Below are 26,397 nucleotides of genomic sequence, written 5' to 3'. Positions count from 1 at the left end.
TATAAACTTATTGCAACTGACCAACAGTTATATTTGCCCAGGAAAGTTTTTAACTTGCCCATGTCTACCAGGCTAGAGATTTTTCAGTTGATGGATTTCAGTTTGTATGCTAAAGATGTCATCATATTTTTGAAGATTTCATGATTCATTCCTTTTATAAGTTGTTTCATACTCATATCTGTTTTTAATCATTAGTAATGGCATATAGAATAAGTTGCATTTCTATTTGTAGTGATTCAAAGCTAACTCAGCTTTTGAGGGATGAGTTAGGTGGAAACTGTAAAACCCGTGGTATTCTATGTCTGAAGCCACAGATTGATCCTTCTGTCCTAACATCAGTTCTCCAGTTTTCCACAAGGGTCACACAGGTCAAGAACTTCCCCATTGTCAATGACAGCTTTGCTCAGGTAACCACGCATTTCCTTTTTTTTCCCTGTATCTCAGAAGATATCTTGGAAGAGAACAGATAGTGATATTTTAATCAAAGAATTGTGAGATATGATTTCCATAAACACCTGTAAGGTCTGTGTAAATGCACTGTCAAAGATGACACCATTTAATAAAGACATTATTGGCATCAAAATTTCAGACAAACCTTCCAAGGAAGAATATAATTAAATATTAGTTCAATTCTATATAAACTTTTCACTTTGTAAATGCATCGTTTACTCCAATTCTGTTTCTTGAATCACTGTGTTGTGTGTCGTACATAGCTTATTCGTAAAACCTCGTGGGACTATAATTAATCATACAAGCTGCAACAGAGTTATCCCCCATTTTACATTTGGAGCAGGCCTTTTTTTTGTGTGGTTGTTTTCTTTAGGCTAAATTGTTCATGTGCTGCACTTCTCTTATTTACACTACGACGGTGTTTATTAATGATTCCTCCGACGGTGTTTATTAATGATTCCTCCGACGGTATTTATTAATGATTCCTCAGACGGTGTTTATTAATGATTCCTCAGACGGTGTTTATTAATGATTCCTCAGATGGTGTTTATTAATGATTCCTCCGACGGTGTTTATTAATGATTCCTCCGATGGTGTTTGTTAATGATTCCTCCGACGGTGTTTATTAATGATTTCTCAGACGGTGTTTATTAATGATTCCTCAGACGGTGTTTATTAATGATTCCTCATACAGTCCTAAAGCACAACTTTATTATAACAATACTATTTTTTACAACGTTTATAATGATTTAAATTTTGCAGCATTTAGTAACACAGTATCGTGCCCAGATTATAGATCTGCGACAGCAGAGTGGAATTGGACCAGCACCAATGGCCAGAGTCACAAATGTAGGAGATATCAAGGAGACCATCAGGCAGCTGGAAACAGAAAATGTAAGATTTTGGTTTGTTGCTGTGCTTTAGATTTTTATTTTGATATCAGATTTTTTAAATAAGGAAGATTAATATTCCATTTGAATTTTACCAGTTATCTGTCTTAGAATGCCTATAAGAATAAGGACATTCTGTGTCCTGTGAAACATTTTTCCAAATTTATTAAATAATGTCCCCAAGCCCTGGGTCCTGATCACGTTCTAGATCACTTTGGAAAAACCATTGAAATGACATTGATGCCTTGAGGGTCCTTGGTCTTCTGGGGCTAAACTTTACAGTCAGAATGTTTTATAAGGTTTATTGTTCATTGTGTACATAAGCAAATTATTTCAGAATGATTGTATCATGCATTCATTCTTACGGTTAAATTCACAGATCTTCTGAATGGGTAATTTGATGAGTGGTTGGTATGTGTTGCCAGTAATTAGTTTATTTTGCCAGTATTTAGTTTATTTTGCCAGTAATTAGTTTATTTTGCCTGTGATTAGTAAATGTTGCTTGTGATCAGTATTGTCTGAAAGGCCCACAATAAAAGTTATGTGTAACCACTTAAACATTTATGTTATGCTATATGCTCATCTGACAGGTCTTTTTAGTATTGTATGATGTTGAACATTTAACGGGGGCACTGGGACCTATCCAGCTGGCCTTCTTAATACAGTAAAACCTGTTATGAGAGACTGCTCCTTCTGCCAACTTAAAACGCTCTCTGAAGATAGGTGGTCTGTCATAACAGCATTGTACAAAAAGACCAGTTCTCAAGGTCCAGCTTTAGAACAATTTAAAGAAAAATAACCACAATCACTGTACATATATTCTATTCTGTACTAATAGTTCTTGCTAAAATATTGTATGCATTCATCTGAAAACAAAATTATATAGCAGTAAAGATATACTTCTGTCGTTCAATATAAAATCACATTTATATTTGAAGATCACATGTTCATATATTAGCATATGAAATTGTTTCTGATTTACTCCTTTTCCTTTATAAGACCTTAAATTTGTTTTACCGACGTTTAAACCGCTATTTTGCAAGGTCTGCACTTTTTCACTTCTTTCAGTTACAATAATTATTTTCTCCAGTGCTAAATTTACCTCGTTTTAGTTGAATTTACCTTGTTTTAGTTGGAGGTTCTTCGATTGTTATTAAGGTACTAGGTGTTAACATCGACTGTAAAGATGGTTTTGACTAGGCTTTGGGAAAATATGACAAATCTATGCATCTGCGTTTCATATCTAACAATTAATGAAATAAAAAGAAACAGTTATCTCATCCAGAAACAGAATCATTTACTCGGAGACAAAAGTCATCTGCTTAATTCAAAGAAGACATAAAGGAATTAACTCTATAAACAAAGCGTACAATCTGGTTGCACCAATTTGAATAGATGACAGCTTGGTGACTGGGATATAATCACTGTAACATGGGGGGGGAAACAACAAACATCACTAGCCTTTAACTCTATCAATCAAATTCCTCAGAGGATTCTCACTTGCTGGTTTAGTAGACAAAGATTCCCCCAGGTAATACGGATTATCTCTAAAGAGAAACAATATATGTGACCACTGCCTTAATTTAGGCACTACAATGGCAAATTTGCAACATGTACATCAGCCTAGTTTGCAGACTGTACCATCTGTCATAATATACAGAACAGTAGTCGGATTGCTTTTTCATGTTCTTTTCATGCATGTTTTTGATCAGAACAGACTTTACTATTTAAACAGTTGTTGATACAAATGATTACATAAAGGTCAGTGGTGTCTATCTCTGTTCTCGCGACATGGTTCTTCATAGACCAGGATAGACTCATACTTATCAGCGGTAGCTATGATGGTCCCATTACAGTATGGCTTGGAATCAGGCTAAGTGCTGGAATACTCTATAGTACTTTAGTCTGGTTTACAATAGAAAATACAAAATTTCAGATACCGGCAATCAGTCTCTTATTTTTTCTTTTTTTAATAGAACGTATAAGCAGTCATTGGATTAAATAAAGGTTTGTGGGGTTTATCCCTGTTTGCAATCCGGTCATTCATAGCAGTGTCAAAATGCATATTTTGCCAAGACATCATGGTCGCTGGTCATGTTCAGCAGGTGATGGCTCACAACACAGTGTTTATTTAATAAAATCAATCCATGTATTACGATTGTGGTTGGAAGTGACAGGTGGTCGCTCGTAACAGTTTTACTGTATTGCATGCTGTTGAACTTTTAACTGAGGCACTGGGACCTATCCAGCTTGTCTACTTAGTATTGTATACTGTTGAACATTTAACTGGGGCACTGGGATGTATCATGCTGATCTTCTTAGTATTGTATGCTGTTGAACTTTAAATGGGTCACTGGGACATATCCAGCTAGTGTTCTTAATATTGTATGCTGTTGAAGTTTTAACTTGGGCACTGGGACCTATCCAGCTGGTCTTCCTAGTATTGTATGCTGTTGAACTTTTAACTTGGGCACTGGGACCTATCCAGCTCGTCTTCATAGTATTGTATGCTGTTGAACTTTAAATGGGTCACTGGGACCTATCCAGCTAGTGTTCTTAATATTGTATGCTGTTAAAGTTTTAACTTGGGCACTGGGACCTATCCAGCTGGTCATCTTAGTATTGTATGCTGTTGAACTTTTAGCTGGTGCACTGGGCCTATCCAGCTGGTCTTCATAGTATTGTATGCTGTTGAACTTTAAATGGGTCACTGGGACCTATCCAGGTAAAATTTGAATATATTGAGTTTTCTTACGTTGTTATTTAAGGTGTTTCCTGATAGTGTTGTTTTATTCAAGCATTATTGATTTGTAAGTCAGTTAGATTAAGCTAACCTTGAATGTCTTACAAAAATTTTGAAAAATGAGAATCATTGTGTATTTCAGTTGCGTTTGCGAGATGACAATGAGAGACTGCGTAATCGTATGGAAAGCATGCAGAGCAAGTTTGGAAACATAGCCAACACTAAGACTGACTTGTCCCAGCAACTCCTGCTTACAGAGGAGGAGAAACTCAAGGTTTGTAAAACTTTTATGATCTCAGTAGAGGGTAGCAACAGGGCAAGCTTTCTTTTTCAGTCATTATTATTATTTGTAACATTAAAAAACTGAAAATGTTAAACATAGTTTCGATCTTTCAGTTTTGATTTTCTTTTATTTGGAAAGTGGTTGGGTGTTTCTGAATCTGCACATTTCAGTGACTTGAAAAGCAAAGTGTACTAAAAAAAATGAACCCCAAACTGATGCACAAAACAAAATTTGGAACGGAGTAAAGGAAATACTATTTACTACATTTATTACTAACCTATCCTTGATGTGCTTTTTGTAATGTTTGTATATAAGTAACGTGAGTCGTGATACTAGTGCATGAGTATTAACATGAGTTATAATGTTTTTATGTGTATTAACACGAGTCATAATATTTGTATATGAGTATTAACATGAGTTATAATGTTTTTATGTGTATTAGCACGAATCATAATATTTGTATATGAGTATTAACATGACTTATAATGTTTTTATGTGTATTAGCACAAATCATAATATTTGTATATGAGTATTAACATGACTTATAATGTTTTTATGTGTATTAGCACGAATCATAATATTTGTATATGAGTATTAACATGACTTATAATGTTTTTATGTGTATTAGCACGAATCATAATATTTGTATATGAGTATTAACATGAGTTATAATGTTTTTATGTGTATTAGCACGAATCATAATATTTGTATATGAGTATTAACATGACTTATAATGTTTTTATGTGTATTAACACGAGTCATAATATTTGTATATGAGTATTAACATGACTTATAATGTTTTTATGTGTATTAGCACGAATCATAATATTTGTATATGAGTATTAACATGAGTTATAATGATTGTGTATGAGGTTTTACATCATTCATTATGTTTTTATGTGTATATTAACTTGACTAATTATATTTGAGATTGAGCATTAACATGAGTTATAATGTTCATCTACAAGTATTTACGGGGCCCTGAGTGGCCGAGTGGTCTAAAGTGCTCTCTGTTACGGATCACTGCCATCTCACCTCTGTCTGCGTGGGTTCGAGTCTAGGATTCGGCCAATGTGGGTATGTGAGAAAGCTTGCCAGTAGCTTCTCATGGGTTGGTGGTTCTTCCCGGGGTTTTCCCGGGTTCTTCCCCCACCATTAATACTGGCCGCCATGCATAGCTGATCGTGTGCTGAAAAATGGCGTTAAACCCCACAACAACGAGTATTTACATGAGTCACAATGTTTGTGTATGTGTATTACCATGAGTCACAATGTTTGTGTATGTGTATTACCATGAGTCACAATGTTTGTGTATGTGTATTACCATGAGTCATAGTGTTTGTGTATGTGTATTACCATGAGTCCTAGTGTTTGTGCATGATGATTTCATAGCTTTATCCACTTTTAATATTCCTATGCAGTAAAAATCTTATTTTCTGTATGCTGGTCACAAAAAAAACTACCAAAGTGCAAGTAGATTTTACATATTTTATAAAGTACCTTACAGATCAGTTGTCCATGGAAGTTTTACAACTGAACTGTATTTATTGTTGATGCTCTGAGGAAAAATGTAGCAGAATGATACATGCAAAACTCACAAAGTAAGATTAAAAGGAGATGTGTGTAGATAATTCTATTATTAGAAAGGGATTAAGTTTGTTTTAATAATAAAACTTTTAATAATTAAACTATTCATCCTGGACACTAAGGTTCTACTGTAAGTACTTTTGTACTTATTATCTATTTACTTTTTCTTTTTATCAGAATATTTTCACCAAATAAGCAATTTTTTCACCAAATAAGTAATTTTTTCTTCATGTTGTTATGATTTTTTATCCTGTTATTGGTAGTTCTCAGATTGGATGCCCATGGAAATATGTAGAATAAAGAAATAAAAACAACTTTTCTTTGCCTAGATGTGGATAGGGAAATCAAATCTGCCTGGTTTTACTTTACTGTTTGGTATCACTGTACTTTGTGGCATAACTGTACTGTCCTTTATTACTTACTGTACTGGCTGGGCTAACTGTACTTCTGGTATTGCTGTACTGTATGGTATAACTGCACTGTCTTGTATAACTATACTGTATGGTATAACTTTACTTACCGTCGAGGATCACTCTGCTGTCTCATGTAACTGTACTATATAACTGTACTGTTTTGAATAACTATAACTGTCCAGCATAACACTTCTGGCTGGTATTGCTGTACTGTCTGGTATAACTGTGCTGTCCAGTATAACTATAATGTCTGTTTTAGCTGTTCTGTTTGGTATAACTATACTGTCTGGTATCACTGTAATGTATGCTATAACTGTACTGTATGGTATAACTGTGTTGTCTGGTGTAACTGTACTGTCTGGTATCACTGTACTGTCTGGTATCACTGTAATACATGCTATAACTGTACTGTATGGTGTATGGTATAACTGTATTGTCTGGTGTAACTGTACTGTATGGTTCAACTGTACTTTCTGGTATCTCTGTACTGTCTAGTATAACTGTACTGTTCGGTTTAACAATATTTTCTTGTATAACTGTGCAGCCTGCTATAACAGTTTTATCTGTTGTAACTGTACTGTTTGGTATAACCACACTGTCTGGTATAAATGTATCATCTAGTATTTGGCACAGCTGAATGATCTGGTAACACAGTACTGTCTGGTATAACTTTGCTGTCTGCTATAACTGTATTGTTTGCTATAACTGTATTGTCTGGTGTAACTGTACTATCTGGTATAACCATACTGTCTCTTATAACTTTCCAGTCTGCTATAACTGCTGTTTGCTATAACTGTATTTTCTCTCTGGTATAACTGTACTGTCTTGTATAACAGTTAACTGTATAGTCTGGAATAACTACTGTCTGGTACAACAGTTAACTGTGCTGTCTGCTATAACTGTGCTGTTTGCTCAAACTATTGTTTGGTATAACTGTACTATCTGTTATAACTGTACTGTCAAGTATATATGTATTGTTTGCAGTAACTGTATTGTCTATTATTCAGTACAAACTGAATTGTCTGGTATCTCTGTACTGTCTTCTGTAACAGTACTGCATTGTTTGGTATAACTGCATTGTCTATTATTTGGTAAAAGCTGAGTTGTCTAGTATCACTGTACTGTCTTCTGTAACAGTACTGCATTGTCTGGTATAAATGTATTGTCTGTTTGGTAAAAACTGAGTTGTCTAGTATCACTGTACTGTCTTCTATAACAGTACTGTATTGTCTGGTATAACTCAATTGTCTAGAGTTTGGTAAAACTGAATTGTCTAGTATCACCATACTGTCTTCTGTAACTGTATTGTCTGGTGAAAAATGCATTATCTGTTACTTTATGTAATGTTTCATACACCATCAGTCCATATAGAATATTATTTTTATTTGTTCTGTAATATACAGTACATAGATCGTTTTAAATTTCATACATTTTAGGTAACTATGAAAATGATAATTTGACCATTAATTATTTGTACACCTAAAGAAATAATAATAACTTTGTGAACAACTTTATACAGTTTGGCACTGTTTTTGTTATTGTCCTCAAGCATAAATGACATAGCATTTATTTTGTATAATGCCAGATCTCACAGTCCCTGGTGGAGATGCAGATAGAAAACAATAAGATCCGTGAGGAGGCAGAAGCCACCAAGTTTGAACTGACCAATAAGGTAAGCCACTTCATGGTATTAGGTAGAGATGTTGCCCCCAGCTTGACAAAATTTCTCAGACTAAAATTTTGCATTGCTGCTAACAATTGTGAGATTTTTTTCTCAGCAATGGTGAAAAGAAAGAAAAATATATCAATAGTTATAAAAATGTGCACATAGGAATGCTTTTATTATTGAAAAGAAGTTTGAGGTTTTCTTTTCTAAAATTTGAGGAAATCAACAAAATTTGTTTACAACAAGCCTCATTAAAAATATTCAAAATAGTATGACTGCATTATAATTATCTCTGTCTGACCTTCTAGATGTTCACTTTAAAATTTTTGCAGCCAATGAAGCAGTAAGAAAGCCATTCATAAATATGGGGTCTGCATCGGGAATCAACAATGTACTGGCTTGCTACCGTTGTGATCATCGGTTTAATCTTCTGTTGGTGTCACCATTGGAGGCTAGTTATTTGCTAGCCTTCACCTTACAGACATTTTACACCATTGGTTTAATCTCCTGTTGATGTCACCATTGGAGGCTAGTCATTTGCTAGCCTTCACCTTACAGACATTTCACACCATTGGTTTAATCTCCTGTTGGTGTCACCATCAGAGGCTAGTCATTTGTTAGCCTTCACCTTACAGACATTTCACACCATTGGTTTAATCTCCTGTTGGTGTCTCCATTGGAGGCTAGTTATTTGCTAGCCTTCACCTTACAGACATTTCACACCATTGGTTAAAGCTCCTGTTGGTGTCACCATTGGAGGCTAATTATTTGCTAGCCTTCACCTTAAAGATATTTCACACCATTGGTTTAATCTCCTGTTGGTGTCACCATCGGAGGCTAGTCATTTGTTAGCCTTCACCTTACAGACATTTCACACAATTGGTTTAATCTCCTGTTGGCACCATTAATACTGGCCGCCATGTATAGCCTATCGTGTGCTGAAAAATGGCGTTAAACCCCACAACAACAACAACAACATAATCTCCTGTTGGTGTCACCATTGGAGGCTAGTCATTTATTAGCCTTCACCTTACAGACATTTCCACACCAATGGTTTAATCTCCTGTTGGTGTCACCATCGGAGGCTAGTCATTTGCTAACCTTCACCTTACAGACATTTCATACCATTGCTTTAATCTCCTGTTGATGTCACCATCGGAGGCTAGTCATTTGTTAGCCTTCACCTTACAGACATTTCACAACATTGGTTTAATCTCCTGTTGGTGTCACCATCAGAGGCTAGTTATTTGCTAGCCTTCACCTTACAGACATTTCACACCAACATCTGAACTATCAAGAGTACAGTAGTCTCTCACTATAAAATGTAACCCTCCATTTACAGATGTACCTCAGTATTCTGATGTCACTCAGTATTAAAGCCCCACAGTATACCAATATCCCACAGCATACCAGTGTACCTTGATATACTGATGTCTCTCAGTACACCAGTGTCCCTTAGTATTCTGATATCTCTCAGGATGCCTGTGTCCCTCATTACGCTGATGTCACTCAATGTACCAATGTCCCTCAGTATGTTGATGTTCCTCAGTATACCAGTGTTACTCACTATACTGAAGTCCCTTATTATACCAATGCCTTCACTCATTATACTGATGTCACTCACTATACTGATGTTACTCATTATACAAATGTCACTCACTATACTGTTAATCATTACACTGATATCACTCAGTATACTGTTAATCATTACACTGATGTCACTCAGTATACCAGTGTTAATCATTACACTGATATCACTCAGTATACTGTTAATCATTACACTGATGTCACTCAGTATACCAGTGTTAATCATTACACTGATATCACTCAGTATACTGTTAATCATTACACTGATGTCACTCAGTATACCAGTGTTAATCATTACATTGGTGTCACCCAGTATACCAGTGTTAATCATTATCCTGATGTCACTCATAATGTGGATATAGTCATGAATTATATCATATTGGTTAATTTGGTTTGATCATTGCTACTTTAATTTGTTTTACTTTATATTAACACTTTTTTCATAATATGCAATTAAAATTTCATTTCATATTGTTTTGTTCTAATGCACTATTAAGACACAAGCATGTATGGAACATCCCACTATATAAGTATGTCTCTTTTTCAATGTTGGTCATTTTTATGGTTCCTATGAACAGCATTATAAAGGGGAAACATTATTTGCTATGTACAATCAATTTTTAATGAATACAGGGGGGAAAAAATATAAATAATTTGATGAAGAGAAATGCATTAAAATGCATAGAGCTTTGAATTCAGTAGAAAGTCTAGGTAAGCTTTGTGACAGTGGACATGCTAAAACTTGTTGTACAAACATCTGAGAAAGTAAGAAGATAACTGCTATAATTAAGTGTTTGTTATATAAAACTGGTTTGTGTTCACTCTTGGATGAATGATTCAGAAATGAAAGTTATATTTAATAGAAATACTGGCATTATGTTTAGTTTTTATTTGTTAATTTCTTTATTTTGAGAAATGGACAATATTTAATTACTCAGTTGTCTTGATTCATGTATTTGATTGACTTCATTTTGTTGGTTCTAACATGTTTTTCAGTCAGTGATAAGTATGGCTCTTGTTTTACTTTTGTTTTAACTTGTCATGGATTGAAGGACATTTCTCAACAGGAATCTTTTGTCTCTGCTGTCTATTATTTTATAATGGATTAATGGGCCTTTCTCCATGGAACCTTTTGTCTCTTTTCTTTAGTTTTATCATAGATTAATGGGTCTATCTCCGTGGAACAGTTTGTCTCTTTTTGATAATTTTATAGATTAATGGGTCTATCTCCATGGAACAGTTTGTATCTTTTCGATAATTTTATCACAGATTAATGGGCCTTTCTCAAAGGAACCTTTTGTCTCTTTTCTATAATTTTATCATAGATCAATGGGCCTTTCTCCATGGAAACTTTTATCCATTTTTTTAATAATTTTATCATAGATTAATGGGCCTTTCTTCATGGAAGCTTTTATCCATTTTTTTATAATTTTATCATAGATTAATGAGCCTTTCTGCATGGAACCTTTTATCCATTTTTTTATAATTTTATCATAGATTAATGGGCCTTTCTTAAAGGAACCTTTTGTCTCTTTTCTATAATTTTATCATAGATTAATGGGCCTTTCTCTGTGGAACCTTTTATCCATTTTTTTATAATTTTATCATAGATTAATGAGCCTTTCTCCATGGAACCTTTTATCCATTTTTTTATAATTTTATCATAGATTAATGGGCCTTTCTTCATGGAACCTTTTGTCTCTTTTCTATAATTTTATCATAGATTAATGGGCCTTTCTCAAAGGAACCTTTTGTCTCTTTTCTATAATTTTGTCATAGATTAATGGGCCTTTCTCCACAGGAGCCTGTTGCTTGTATTCATTTAACTTCTATTTTGACAGATTCTTATCCTAGAGAATGAGCTGATGGAAGCTCAAGCAGAGAAAGATAAGAACTCCAGGACAGCCAGAAATGCCAAGGATAGATTGTCAGAGATGGAGAAGGACAGGAAAGACCTGGCAGATGAATATGTTGTTCTCAAGACCAACTATCTTGCTATGGTCAGAGAGCATGAAAAAGAGGTGTGTGAGATCATTTATTATAGCAGTCATTCAGAAGGTTTAAATCCTAATTTCAAGACAGGAGTTTTGTATGTTATTTACTCAGCCCATCTGTATTTGTATCCATCCACCCTGTCTGTTCTGTAACTCTTGTATAAATAACCCATTTGACACTAAACTTGCAGAGTGGAATAATTGTTGGATAGGATTTTTGTATCCATACTGTATATCTGTTCTGTAACTCTGGTATCAATAAATGAATTGACACTGCATCCATACTCCACTTTCTGTAACTCTGGTGTCACTAAAAGAGTTGACACTGTATTGATACTATATGTCTGTTCTGTAACTCTTGTATCAGTGAAATTATGGGCACTAAACTTGTAGAGTGAAATAATCACTGGATGATTGTTTTCTTCCCCACATCCAAAGTGGGTTACTGTGACTAATTCCTGAAGTGGGTTACTGTGACTTCATCCTGAACTGGGTTACTGTGACTACTTACCAGAATGAGTTACTGTGACTACTTCCTTAAGTGGGTTACAGTGGCTATTTCCCAGAGTGTGATCAGAATTACATAAAACTCAAGTCCTGATTTTAATTTTATTATTCCTTCACCAAACATGATGTGTGTGCATCTTGAATGAAAATGTACATTGTGCTCAGAACTTGGTCACAGTGATGTACTTTGCAGGGTTTATTCAGCACTGCTTAAACATTTCTACTTGTACCACATAAGCTCATGTATATGGTGAGTGCCTTATTAACATTTTTAGGTAACAATGTTGGCAGTAGAATTTTATACATAGTTGCCTCTTTTTGCCATGACAAAATACTGACTTGTCAAAGTACCCAGCGTAATACAACAGGGCTGCACTCTGGAATTTACTGCTACAGGTCTGATTTCTATTCAGCTTTAGTAATTACCCATTATAAACTTGTATTTTGTTTCATAATTCCCTACTTTCACAGAAACGTTCCTTTAAACTAATGAATGCTGGATTTATTGATGTTTAGTGCATATCTGTTTATTCATTGTCAAGAAATTTTGTCCTGGACAAGAACGACTTGCTAGGATTTTTTTTTACAGAATCGGTTATTTATTTTTTTAAACAACAGTTTCGAATTATACTCTGTGAGTTTCAAGGTTCATTCTCAGTAATTTTCTTTCTTGGTAGTTTTTGTTCATTTTCAGTAGCTGTTCTTGTTCATTCTGATTTGTCTTCGTAGTTTATTTTCAATATTTTTTGTTGTTCATTCTCAGTATTTTTGTAGTTCATTTTCATTAGACTTTATTGTAAATTTCAAATGTTTTTTGCAGTTCATTCTCAGTAGTTTTGTCATTCATTCTCAGTAGTTTTTTCATTCATTCTCAGTAGTTTTTTCATTCATTCTAGGTAGTTTTGTCATTCATTCTCAGTAGTTTTGTCATTCATTCTAAGTAGTTTTGTCATTCATTCTAAGTAGTTTTGTCATTCTTTCTATTTAGTTTTGTCACTCATTTTAAGTAGTTTTGTCATTCATTCTCAGTAGTTTTGTCATTCATTCTCAGTAGTTTTGTCAGTCATTCATTCTCAGTAGTTTTGTCATTCATTCTCAGTAGTTTTGTCATTCATTCCCATTAGTTTTGTCCTTCATTCTCAGTAGTTTTTTGTAGTTCATTTTCAGTAGATGTTGTAGTTCATTTTCAGTAGATTTTTTAGTTCCTTTTCAGTAGATTTTGTAATTCATTTTAAGTAGTCTTTGTAGTTCATGCAGAGTGACCATTTAAATATTTTTTGGAGCCTGTTTACTGGACCAGTTAGACTAATTATGAACATTTTTCTTGCTTGAAATGACTTAGCTCATAAACATCAGGAAAAAAGTTCTTATGGAAATTTCCAATTGCAGGGATTGTTAATCATAACATATATGTTAATGTTTCCAGTTTTCTCTGGTATGATAACAAATGAAGGATCATCTATGTGGGGGACATATTATCCAGGTAGTTTATTGTCCAGGTAGTTTATTATCCAGGTAGTTTGTTGACGTTTCAGGGGATTGCTGTACCAGTTTTTCTATTTTATCATTTTTTATATCATCTTCCATGTATGATTAAAAATATGCAGGGACTTGATAATTCAAGGAGGTTTTACCAAAATTTCATTTCTCAGAAAGTACTGTAATATCATTTATTTTTGTGGTTTTGTTAAAAAAGAACAAGAAAGGACATTTTGAAGTATACAGAAATGAATAGTTTTGCATATTTGTGGGTATTTCATTTTGTGGATTAACCTTGAAAAATCTAAAAGTAAATAGTACATAAGAACAAAAGTATTCCAATAACAAATGGCAGTCACTTCAATGGCTGAAACCACTACCTCATGAATGAGCACAAATAAAACACCTGTCAAAGTCAATCACTTACATTCAGCATTAAATATAGCCAGTGTAGCAAACAAGACTCAGCTAATTGGTTATTAAATTACATATATATAATCTCTTCCTTTAAATCACTGTCCATAAAACTGCACCATCAGTATTTTCCAGTGAGTGACCATGGTGTTACCAAAGTGGCTTAAGAATTGAAAAATTCAACTTTGATGCCAGTTGGTTAATTATTATACATGTGAACCATGCTTATGACCAGCTGCATCTTGCTCCAACAATTTAGCAATCTGTGTCAAGATTTTACAATTTAGCAGGCTGTGTCAAGATTTTACAATTTAGCAATCTTTGTCAAGCTTTTACAATTTAGCAATCTGTGTCAAGATTTTACAATTTAGCAAGCTGTGTCAAGATTTTACAATTTAGCAATCTGTGTCAAGATTTTACAATTTAGCAATCTGTGTCAAGATTTTACAATTTAGCAAGCTGTGTCAAGATTTTAAACTTTAGCAAGCTGTGTCAAGATTTTACAATTTAGCAATCTGTGTCAAGATTTTACAATTTAGCAAGCTGTGTCAAGATTTTAAAGTTTAGCAAGCTGTGTCAAGATTTTACAATTTAGCAAGCTGTGTCAAGATTTTATGATTTAGCAAGCTATCAAGATTTTACAATTTAGCAATCTGTGTCAAGATTTTACAATTTAGCAAGCTGTGTCAAGATTTTACAATTTAGCAAGCTTGGTCAAGATTTGATGTGTTCTGAGCCCACGAAAGTTTGAAGATCCTAAATTGGGCAATAGTTTAATAACTTCATTTTTTTTAACTTGCTTCATGTACAAACCAACTTCATCTACTTGACTGTACAATAAATAAAGACTACAAAGTAAATTGAGGATGGGAGCATGTTATGGTTAGATTATTTCATTTACAAAATATGCAAACTGTCTTGTGTTTCCTTTAGACCAAGAGAAATGAGGATCTGAGTGTTGAGCTTTTGAACCTGGTGAATGCCAAGGCCGCCCTAATGAAACAGATCAATGCCATGGTGGACGGTGAACCATCTGCCTCTATGGGTGACCCTGACGCTGAGGTCAGTCGGGTCAAGGCCTTGGTTATGCAGAACTCTTCAAAAAAGATACGGGTGAGTGAACAGAATATTATGAAAGCAGGAGAACAAATAATTACTACAGATCACAAATTTAAGCTAAGACAAGATTTTCAGAATTTCATTTTCAACAACATTTTTTAAAAATATTTGTGAAAGGATATATGATGTTATAATGAGGGTCAGTTGCTTAATATTTAGGATAAGCTATACTATATTGAGGATCATCTATACTATATTGAGGATCAGCTATACTATATTGAGGATCAGCTATGCTATATTGAGGATCAGTTATGCTATTTTGAGCATCAGTTATGCTATTTTGAGGATCAGCTATACTATATTGAGGATCAGTTATGCTATTTTGATGATTGGCTACAGTGTATTGAGGATCAGTTAAACTATATATTGAGGATCAATTACAGTATATATTGAGGATCAGTAACACTATTTTGAGGATCAGCTATGCCATATTGAGTATCATTTACACTAAATATTGAGGATTGGTTACACTATATATTCGGAATTGACCACTCCTTTGACCTAAATGGTTAGGGCTTCTGCAATGCATGCAGGAGGTCATGGGTTTGAACTCTGGCTGAGTGACTGAGACATACCAGAGACTTGTAAAAATGGTACTTTAAGCTGCATTGCATGCCTCCCAGCATTTAGAGGTTAGTGTTAGAATTGATTGAGCTGGAGTCAGGTTAATGTGACTTGGTGGGACATGATGCTACATGTCCATGAGCATGATACCCCAGTGCTAGATATCACTATAAACTGACATGATGCGGACATGACTAAAACTGCTAAAGCTAAATTGAAAATCTAAATCACATGCACTCATATATTGAGGATCAGTTACACTATATTTTTTTGACAAATAAGCAGAATTCAGATCAAGATGTACTTGATGCTGAAATGAAATGTTTTACATTCTGTAAGTTTGAAATTTGCATACTTCACAAGAAAGAAGAGCCTGGATACCTTGAATTTATTCCTCAACTGTGATAGCCTTAACAGAAATCTAAAATACATTGGCTGAAACATTCTTGAAAAACTCTTCACAAAAAATGATTCAGAAAATTTACAGAAGGAATGGATTCATTTAAATTTAATTTTTGCTTATTCCAAAGATTACAATAAACTTTTCATACTTTAAAAACTACCAGACTGTCTTAATTAAGGCCCATGACATACTTAAGTGATTAAGGCCTGTGACATACTTAACTAAGGCCTGTGACATGCTTGATTGATTAAGACCCCTGACATACTTAATTGATTAAGGTATGCAACATACTTAATTGATTAAGGCCTGTGATATACTTAATTGATTAAGACCTGTGACATACTTAATTGATCAAAGCCCGTGACATACATAATTGATTAAGGCATGCAACATACTTAATTGATTAAGGCCTGTGACATACTTAATTGATTAAGGAAAATGACATACATAATTGATAAATGTCTGTGACATACTTAATTGATTAAGGTCCGTGACATGCATAATTGATTAAGGCCTGTGACATACTTAATTGATTAAGGCCCATGACATACATAATTGATTAAGGTCCATGACATACATAATTGATTAAGGCCTGTGACATACATAATTGATTAAGACATGTGACATACATAATTGATTAAGGCCCATGACATTTAGCAGGACCAGATGATTAAACTTTCAACTGCTGAAACACTCATCTGATACAGGTCTCAATACGCTAATAATCATTTTTAATAAAATTTAGGAAACATGCAACTTCCCACCATAATAGCAAGAAGAAGCAGTGGTACCAGTAGCTAAAGGACAATACCAACACTTCAAACTATCATACTATGTCACTTGAAAGCTGTATTTGCAAAACCATTAAATGGACAATAAACAACAAACTCTTCCGGTACCTTGAGTTCAGCAGACTACTAGCAGACCATCAATGTGGATTCAGACACCAGAAAAGCACATTTGATAATCTAATCAGACTTGAAGCATTTATCTGAAAAGCTTTCATAAAAAGCGAACATATAGCTACCATCTTTTCAGACTTGGAGAAAACTTATAACACATGTACAAGTATGGCATTTTGAATGACCTATTCAACCTAGTCTTTTGGGCTGCCTGCCTATTTTTATACCTAATTTGGTGAAAGATAGAAATTTCAGAGTTATGGTGAGTAGCACTGATTCAGAAAGCTATCCTCAGGATGTCAGTGCACCTCAGATTGTTTTCAGTCAACCGTTTAAACATTAAAATTTATGACACATTGAAATGCCTTGATCCAGGAACAGACTACTCATCCTATGTTGACAGTTTGATCGGATGTAGATCAGAGAGTATGCATGCTGTTGTATATTGAATAAAGAAAAGCCTAAATAAATTTCAGAAATAGGCAGAAGAAAATTTGTAAATAATATTAATCTAAATCTGTATTATTTTTCTGCTGATTGCATTGAATCAATGATGTCCCAAAGCTCTATATTGACATTTGTCTTATTCCTGTTGTGCAGGGGACACATTTTTTATATTTGACTGTAAACTGGCTTTCATTCCACATATTAGATGCTTCAGTGGGAAATTTCGAAAGCCGCTGATTTAACATGTATTGTGGCAAACACAGATTTTGGACCAGACGAAAATTTCTTGGTCTGGTTATACGGGTCTTTAGTAGGATCTAAACTTTCCCCAATGGCATTATGTACAGATCAAGTCATGGTCTAGTTATACAGGCCTTTAGTGGGATTTAAACTTTCCCATGGCATTATGTACAAAACAAGTCTTGGTCTGGTATTCAGGCCTTTAGTAGGATATAAACCTTCCAATGGCATTATATACAAAACAAGTCTTGGTCTAGTTATACAGGTCTTTAGTAGGATCTAAACTTTCCCCATGGCATTATGTACAGATAAAGTCTTATTTTACTGTTGTGCAGGGGACACAATTTTTATATTTGACTGTAAACTGGCTTTTATTCCACATATTAGATGCTTCAGTGGGAAATTTCAAAAGCAACTGATTTAATATGTTTTGTGGCAAGCACAGATTGTGGAGCAGACCAGAATGTCTTGGTCTGGTTATACAGGTCTTTAGTAGGATCTAAACTTTCCCCATGGCATTATGTACAGATCAAGTCATGGTCTAGTTATACAGGCCTTTAGTAGGATGGAAACCTTCCCATTGCATTATGTACAAACCAAGTCTTGGTCTGGTATTCAGGCCTTTAGTAGGATCTGAACCTTTCAATGGCATTATGAACAGGTCAAGGCTTGGTCTAGTTATACAGGTCTGTTTTAGGATCTAAACATCCCCATGACATTATGTACAGGTAAAGTCATGGTAATGTTATACAGGCCTTTAGTGGGATCTAAACCTTCCCATACCATTATGTATAGATCAAGTCTTGTATCATTATGCAGGTCTTTAGTGGGATCTAAACTTTCCCATGCCATTTTGTATAAGATCAAGTCTGGTCTGGTTATGCAGACCTTTAGTGGGATCTAAACTTTCCCATGCCATTATGTATAGATCAAGTCTGGTCTGGTTATGCAGGTCTTTAGTGGGATCTAAACTTTCCCATGCCATTATGTATAGATCAAGTCTTAGTCTGGTTATGCAGGTCTTTAGTGGGATCTAAACTTGACCAAGATCATTTGCTTGATCCTATAAACAGTCAGGGAATTGGACTTTGTCTAGGACCATGTAGAACTTCACCTTCTGAAGTCCAAACAAATACTTTAACACAGACAAATGAAAAGGCTCTTCAAACTATCTTATAATCCTGCCATTTAGTCCTGCATATAATGTATACTCTGACAGTTTTTTATTTCACCTTGCAGCATACAAGTTTGTCCTCATCAAGAAGCAGCAAAAGTACTTGTTGCAACTACTCCACCGTTCTATATTTCCAAATCACTACCATGGTTATCAATGCCCACCAAAATGGTATTTGATGTTTGGCAATATCTCAAGCCAGTTACAGGATAAAGCCTCCTTTTTATGCAGAAATTACATCCATACTAAAATCTTTTCGTAGGTCGGTTGTTCTTTCCAGGTTTTTCCTGGGTTCTTCCTCCACCAATTATACTGGCCACCATTATTAGCCTATCTTGTGCTGAAAAATGGTGTTAAACCCGACAACAACAAGAACTAAAATCTTTTAACTACACTGAGACCCCAAAAAAACCAGTTTCGTCATCTTTTTAGAAGATTCCCTTTCCATGCAGAATATCTTGCAAAACCTTATGTCTGACCACCGATTAACATCCCAGTTCTTACAGAAATATAATTTACTCACAAGCTGGAAAAAGTATTTGGTACAGTTGATATTAAGGGTAATAAAAGGACATGTCAAGCAGCCAAAGCTGCCATGAAGCCAACAGTTTGGAATGGAAGATTCCATATACTAATTTCAGATATTTTTAAATTAGCATTTTCTATGCTTGGCAATATATATGGAATGAAAACTTCACAAACAAGTTTCAGAACATCAAATCCATCATTGTAGTGTGGCATCCTGCATATAGAGCAAATGACAGAGATACGGTGATATTGTGTTGATCACAAATAGGACACAAATTCTTGATTTATGCACAACTCCTGAAGGTGAACATCTGCCTGAGTGCATACTCTGCCAGTGTCCACTGGCGGTGGAACATGTTTTTGTACAATGTATTGACTTCCACCATGTGAGATAAAAGGTTTTGGATGTGAGCTCAATTAAGGAACTTTATGATAATCTTCTACCTTAAAAAATCTTAGACTTTTGAGGGAATTAAGTTTATATAAAAAATGTGAACCCTATATTTACCTTTATCATTTTGCTTTATATGAATTTTATAGAATTTCAAAATCACTATATATTTTATCTTATAGTAACTCATGCTTATGCTTGTTTGGAAAACTTTATTTTCATGAAGTTTTATTTTTACATTATTCCTTTACATTGTAGTATTTTATCTTTTCATATATATGGAATCTTTTTTAGATGCAGCTCCTTTTATATTTATATTTTTGCAACTTTACTTAATTGGCATGTTATAGCCATTATCATACTGATGTGCTGTTAAATTTTGATACATACATTTGTATATATTTGTAACTGTTAGTAGACTGCTGTAACATTTAAAGTTATTCAGTTTAATTGAATTTAATTTATATTTCATACATTAAATACAACGTTAATGTCAGTGGCAAAATATTGTAATAAATTGACATCTTCTTTCAGACAGAAGATATCACGGGTACAGATAAGGATCGTGAATCTGTGGAGAGAGCAGTAAGTCATTTCACCTATATTAGTGATGATACTAGTCCTTACCTTTTAACGGCTTTTGAGTTAGATATATATGGAACCCAGTGAAGGCACTTATAAGAAGAAGTGGTTACTCTTAGATGCAATTTACAATTCTGTATCATTTTTATTTGACCTCCTTCAGGGGGCCCTGGGTGGCTGAGTGGTATAAAGCATTCAACTTGAATGATCTTTGTCATCTCACCTCTGTACATGTGGGTTTGAGTCTAGAGCTTGGCCACTGTGGATATCTGAGAAAGCTTATCATTAGCTTTGCGTGTGTAGTGGGTTCTTTCAGGGGATTTCATGGGTTCTTCTTCCACCAGTTAAGCTGGCTTTCATGTGTGTGTACTGTAAAAATATTGGCTTTAAATCTAGAACAATAACAACCATTTAAGTAATTCCATAACTTGTGCAAGGCTTGACTTCTTGGGGATGGTAGGCTGTCAGACAGACTTTTTGGATGGTGTAGCTTTTTTTGGGATATATTCAAAGAAACAACCTTTAAGTGTCCATGTCATTGATGTTATTTACTGTGAAAAAGTTAAAATGATTATAATTCATGTTGATTGATACATAAAATTGCCATTAGTCTTAGTAGCTAATTGGCATAATTGTTTAAAAAAATGCTGTGCTTGAAAGCAAAATGCAGGTAATTACTAAACAGCTTGATATTATTAAAAGTGTTTTTAAGTATTTTTAGATGTACACCTAGTTGATAAAGCACCACGGACATAGTAATATTTTCAGTCTGTCTGTCTGCCTATATGTCCATTATGCTATTTCCTCCTAAACTGCTGAGTTGAAGTTCATTAAACTTATTAATACACTTGTCTATATGGTAACCATGTGCAAGATGTTTATTTGTCCCATGCTGCTAAGGTGAGTGCACATATAAATTTCTCTCTCCATTCATCCATCCATCCATCCATCACTCTCTCTACCATTTGAACATTCCAAAATCCACATTAATTATTAGAACTGAACCAGATTTGCTGTGAAACTATGTCAGCAACAGCTCAAAACGAGCCCAGTCAAGAGCACATTCTGCTTAGAGTTATTTCCCTTTGGACTGCCTTTTGTCATCTTAGTATAGGCATTGCTAATTCACAACTTTGTGAACACTATTGTTTCCACTTTTATTCATTACAATTTGATGAATACATTCTGCATGCATTTCCCCAAACCTATAGCCATTGATCATCTTAGTACAACCTTGTGAACTCTTGCTTCAAAATTTATTTTAAGATGTTAACCAAATTTCAGTGAATGTTCATCACAACAAGAGCTCAGATAAATTAGATGATAGGCCTGTTCTTTTTATATTTCTTGGAGTTTTGGTCCCCAGTCATCAAAACATAGGCATTGCTGATGCACAACCATTTCTTGGAGTTTTCAGTCATCAAAACATAGGCATTGCTGATGCACAACCATTTCTTGGAGTTTTCAGTCATCAAACATAGGCATTGCTGATGCACAACCATTTCTTGGAGTTTTCAGTCATCAAAAGATAGGCATTGCTGATGCACAACCATTTCTTGGAGTTTTCAGTCATCAAAACACAGGCATTGCTGCTGCACAACCATTGTGAACACTCAGGTTTTTGCATTTATAATTAATATGTAACCAAATGTTTTTGCGAAGCTTGATTTCAGGAACTCTGATGAGATCAATTCCTGAAGAGTTTGTATGCTATTTTACCGCATTATTAGAAAATTATTGACAATTCTTGACCTCTCTTGAGGAAAATATGAAGTTTTATGAACCAGTAAAATTCACATTGACTGATGTGAAGATCCGTATGAACCAGTAAAATTCACATTGACTGATGTGAAGATCCTTATGAACCAGTAAAATTCACATTGACTGATGTGAAGGTCTGTATGAACCAGTAAAATTCACATTGACTGATGTGAAGATCCGTATGAACCAGTAAAATTCACATTGACTGATGTGAAGATCCGTATGAACCAGTAAAATTCACATTGACTGATGTGAAGGTCCGTATGAACCAGTAAAATTCACATTGACTGATGTGAAGATCCGTATGAACCAGTAAAATTCACATTGATGTGAAGATCCGTATGAACCAGTAAAATTAACATTGATGTGAAGATCCATATGAACCAGTAAAATGAACATTGACTGATGTGAAGGTCCATATCAACCAGTAAAATTCACATTGACTGATGTGAAGGTCTGTATGAACCAGTAAAATTCACATTGACTGCCATAAACTGAAAGTCAAGATTATATTTTTAATGTTGATACAACTTCATAGTCACTGAAACAAAGATCTATAATTGTTTTGTTACATAACCTAATGAAATTTAGCTTGTTTTGGTATAATGGAACGGTCATTTCTACAGCGTGACACTATACAATTTTTTTATGATATCATGATGGTGCAAGATCATGAATTATTATATACTTTATAAGTATTCTCATTAGTTTAATGTTCTTGCATCTAGTTAATATCTACTTGTATCGATTGTAGTTAGTAAATATATTCACCACTTCCTTATGTAGTAAACACCTGCCCACATTCATTGAGCTGCTTCTGGCTTTTGCTAAATAAAAATGGCAATGGAAAAGTGGAATGCCGTCCTTGTCATAAATCTGAATGTTACCAGATGCTGACAAAGAGTGTCCTCCTGACACGAGTTCTGGAGAATCAGTAGCTCTAGCTCTCATCCAAAATAAAATCGTACAAATTAAGTCAAGAAAATCTGAATGCATCCAAAGATGCAAGAAAGATAAAAAGATACTAAATAATGACATATATTGAAAATGGATAGCTAGTTCTTGATCATTGCTACTGTTAGTATGAGAGAGAGTGTGAGAGTGTGTCAAAGTGACCTTTGATGCATTGAATCAATTCATTAGTGAAACACTCTTTAATGTAAACAGAGCAGTTTATTCACTATGTAGGGCATTTTATTTTATCCTTTACTTGGAATTTAGTGAAACACAGGCAAGGACAGAATTAATCTATATCCTTTTTTCCAGAGGTATTATCTAAGATTGATTGACCACAATACCTGGTTGATTGACCACAATACCTGGTTGATTGACCACAATACCTGGTTGATTGACCACAATACCTGGTTGATTGACCACAATACCTGGTTGATTGACCACAATACCTGGTTGATTGAACACAATACCTGGCTGATTGACCACAATACCTGGTTAATTGACCACAATACCTGGGTGATTGACCACAATACCTGGTTGATTGACCACAATACCTGGGCAATAAACATGATGCATAATGCACTTTCAAATTTACCTGTCACCATGACAGCAGCATTGACACAATTGCAATAAGTATTGTAACCTTACACTATTTTTCTTTATCATCTTTTCATAATGGTGTCTACAATTTTGATTTATGTATTGCATAATTTTTTGTAATTATTTTCTTGTGTTTCTTTAGCAGCATGTCTTTTCATTCTCTTTAATAAATGTTGTTTCATTCATTGTTGACTGAGAATCACTCCATATACATATGTACCTCATGGCAGTAACATAGTGTGTATTAGTGTGCAGTGTTCAGGTTCCATTCATTGTTGAAAGAGAGTCACTCCATGTATGTATGTATCTCATGGTAGTAACATAGTGTGTATTAGTGTGCAGTGTTCAGGTTCCATTCATTGTTGAAATAGAATCACTCCATATACATATGTACCTTATGGCAGTAACATAGTGTGTATTACTGTGCAGTGTTCAGGTTCCATTCATTGTTGAAATAGAATCACTCCATATACATATGTATCTTATGGCAGTAACATAGTGTGTATTAGTGTGCAGTGTTCAGGTTCCATTCATTGTTGAAAGAGAATCACTCCATATACATATGTACCTTTATGGTACATAGTAACATAGTGTGTATTAGTGTGCAGTGTTCAGGTTCCATTCACTGTTGAAAGAGAATCACTCCATATACATATGTACCTTATGGTAGTAACATAGTGTGTATTAGTGTGCAGTGTTCAGGTTCCATTCACTGTTGAAAGAGAATCACTCCATATACATATGTACCTTATGGCAGTAACATAGTGTGCATTAGTGTGCAGTGTTCAGTTTTCATTCATTGTTGAAAGAGAATCACTCCATATACATATGTACCTTATGGCAGTAACATAGTGTGTATTAGTGTGCAGTGTTCAGGTTTCATTCATTATTTGAACGATGTGTAAAATGTTCAATTAAAAGCTTAAATATATATTTTTTCAACCATATTTTTCCTATAATGTAATATATTGATTAATATTGATTGTTTTTAAGTATATAATAAACAGGTTATTGACTGAGCATTCAAAAATATTGGGCTGTTGTTTATGTGGCATAGAATATCTCACAAACTTGGTCATTTTCTGCCACGTGACCTCTGGTCCAATATTTTTCAATACTCATTTAATAACCTATACTTAGAGCAAATCACATGATTCAGGTCAGACACTGAAAATGTTTGTCCTATTTAAATCATGTAAAAATGCATATGATTGATGGAGTAATGACACTCAGTTTCCAGCCCTCCTGCATTTTATAAAGGTAATAACCTTGTTAGTGTCAACTTGTTGGCATTTTTTAAAATTATTTTTGCTACTATTCTCTTGAGCCCTTGGGATGGTCTTGGAAGGCCCAATCTATAAAATATCACTTTCAGCAATGTTATAGCAACATCTTAATATCAATCATAGTAGAAAGAAACAAAAGTAAAATATATCAAGTTTTGATTTATAGGTCATTTTCCATGGTGGATGGGATGATTACATTAGGTAGGAGTTTTTGGTAAAATGTTGCTGTTTCAAATTAAGCCTGTGAATTTGATATGTAAGCTATTGAAATTGCTCTAGTATATGTCTTGGTATGTTATTCTGATTTTTCTATCTCATGAATTTGCAATAGGAACATTGTCACTATATATATATCTTGGGGAGTTATTCCCCTTTCTATGCCGTGTATTTGCACCAGGAAAATAAACAGTGTATGTCTTGGGGAGTTATTCCCCTTCCTATCCCATGAGTTTGAAATGGAAAATTTAACACTTTCCTAGCTTTAGAACAGGAAGCTATTTCACACAAGTCATAATGTTACATATATAATCTTGAGACTTATTGCACATTGGAAGTATATTATTCATTCTGTGAAAAGAAATGATAATGAAATAGACAGCAACAGTTTCATTATAATTTGTGCATAAAAACTCGGAGAGGTAAAGCTGCTCACTACTGAAGGAATTAAATACTATTTAAATTATATTATGTAGTTTTAATTACTGTACCACCAGAGTCTTCAGTTTACTTGAAGTTTCACCTGGATTGTCATATATGATCCATTTTTGAGAACAGGACCTCCATAATTTCTTGATGAATGGTATTTTAAAATAGCAACAAATTTGTTTTTGGGGTGGGTGTGACCATTAGATACATTAGTAGTGGCTACCTTCTCTTAGGTGCACTAGTAGTGGCTACATTTCCATAGATACAATGGTACTGGCTACAATCCCATAGGTATATTAGTTTTGGCCATCTAATGTAGGTACATTAATAGTGGCTATCCATCCCATAGTGCATTAATAGTGGTCACCATTCCATAGGTATATTAGTCATGGCTACCTTTCCATAGATACATTAGTAGTGGTCACCATTCCATAGGTACATTAATCATGGTTACCTTTCCATAGATACATTAGTAGTGGTCACCTTTCCATAGGTACATTAGTCAAGGCTACCTTTCCATAGATACATTAGTAGTGGTCACCTTTCCATAGGTACATTAGTCATGGCTACCTTTCCATAGATACATTAGTAGTGGTCACCTTTCCATAGGTACATTAGTCATGGCTACCTTTCCAAAGATACATTAGTAGTGGTCACCATTCCATAGGTACATTAATCATGGTTACCTTTCCATAGATACATTAGTAGTGGTCACCTTTCCATAGGTACATTAGTCATGGCTACCTTTCCATAGATACATTAGTAGTGGTCACCTTTCCATAGGTACA

At 34.4% G+C, this 26,397-nt stretch overlaps 1 protein-coding gene across 1 annotated transcript in view; it reads left to right on the top strand.

The window, feature by feature from the left end:
* LOC149808231 (coiled-coil domain-containing protein 78-like) overlaps positions 1-26,397 on the top strand; it is a 111,885-nt gene that overhangs the window by 47,292 nt on the left and 38,196 nt on the right. Inside the window, exons 7-13 of the mRNA XM_089975237.1 lie at positions 233-407; positions 1,213-1,344; positions 4,226-4,357; positions 7,952-8,038; positions 11,461-11,640; positions 14,947-15,126; positions 20,316-20,366. Of these exons, the coding sequence (XP_089831363.1) occupies positions 233-407; positions 1,213-1,344; positions 4,226-4,357; positions 7,952-8,038; positions 11,461-11,640; positions 14,947-15,126; positions 20,316-20,366 (937 nt within the window). The remainder of the gene's footprint in view (positions 1-232; positions 408-1,212; positions 1,345-4,225; positions 4,358-7,951; positions 8,039-11,460; positions 11,641-14,946; positions 15,127-20,315; positions 20,367-26,397) is intronic.

The sequence above is a fragment of the Sinohyriopsis cumingii genome, chromosome 1 (assembly GCF_028554795.1).
Source record: "Sinohyriopsis cumingii isolate HCF-2022 chromosome 1, ASM2855479v2, whole genome shotgun sequence".
Taxonomy (NCBI): domain Eukaryota; kingdom Metazoa; phylum Mollusca; class Bivalvia; order Unionida; family Unionidae; genus Sinohyriopsis; species Sinohyriopsis cumingii.
Note: the sequence above shows the minus strand (reverse complement) of the source record. Positions and strands in the feature narration are given on the sequence as shown.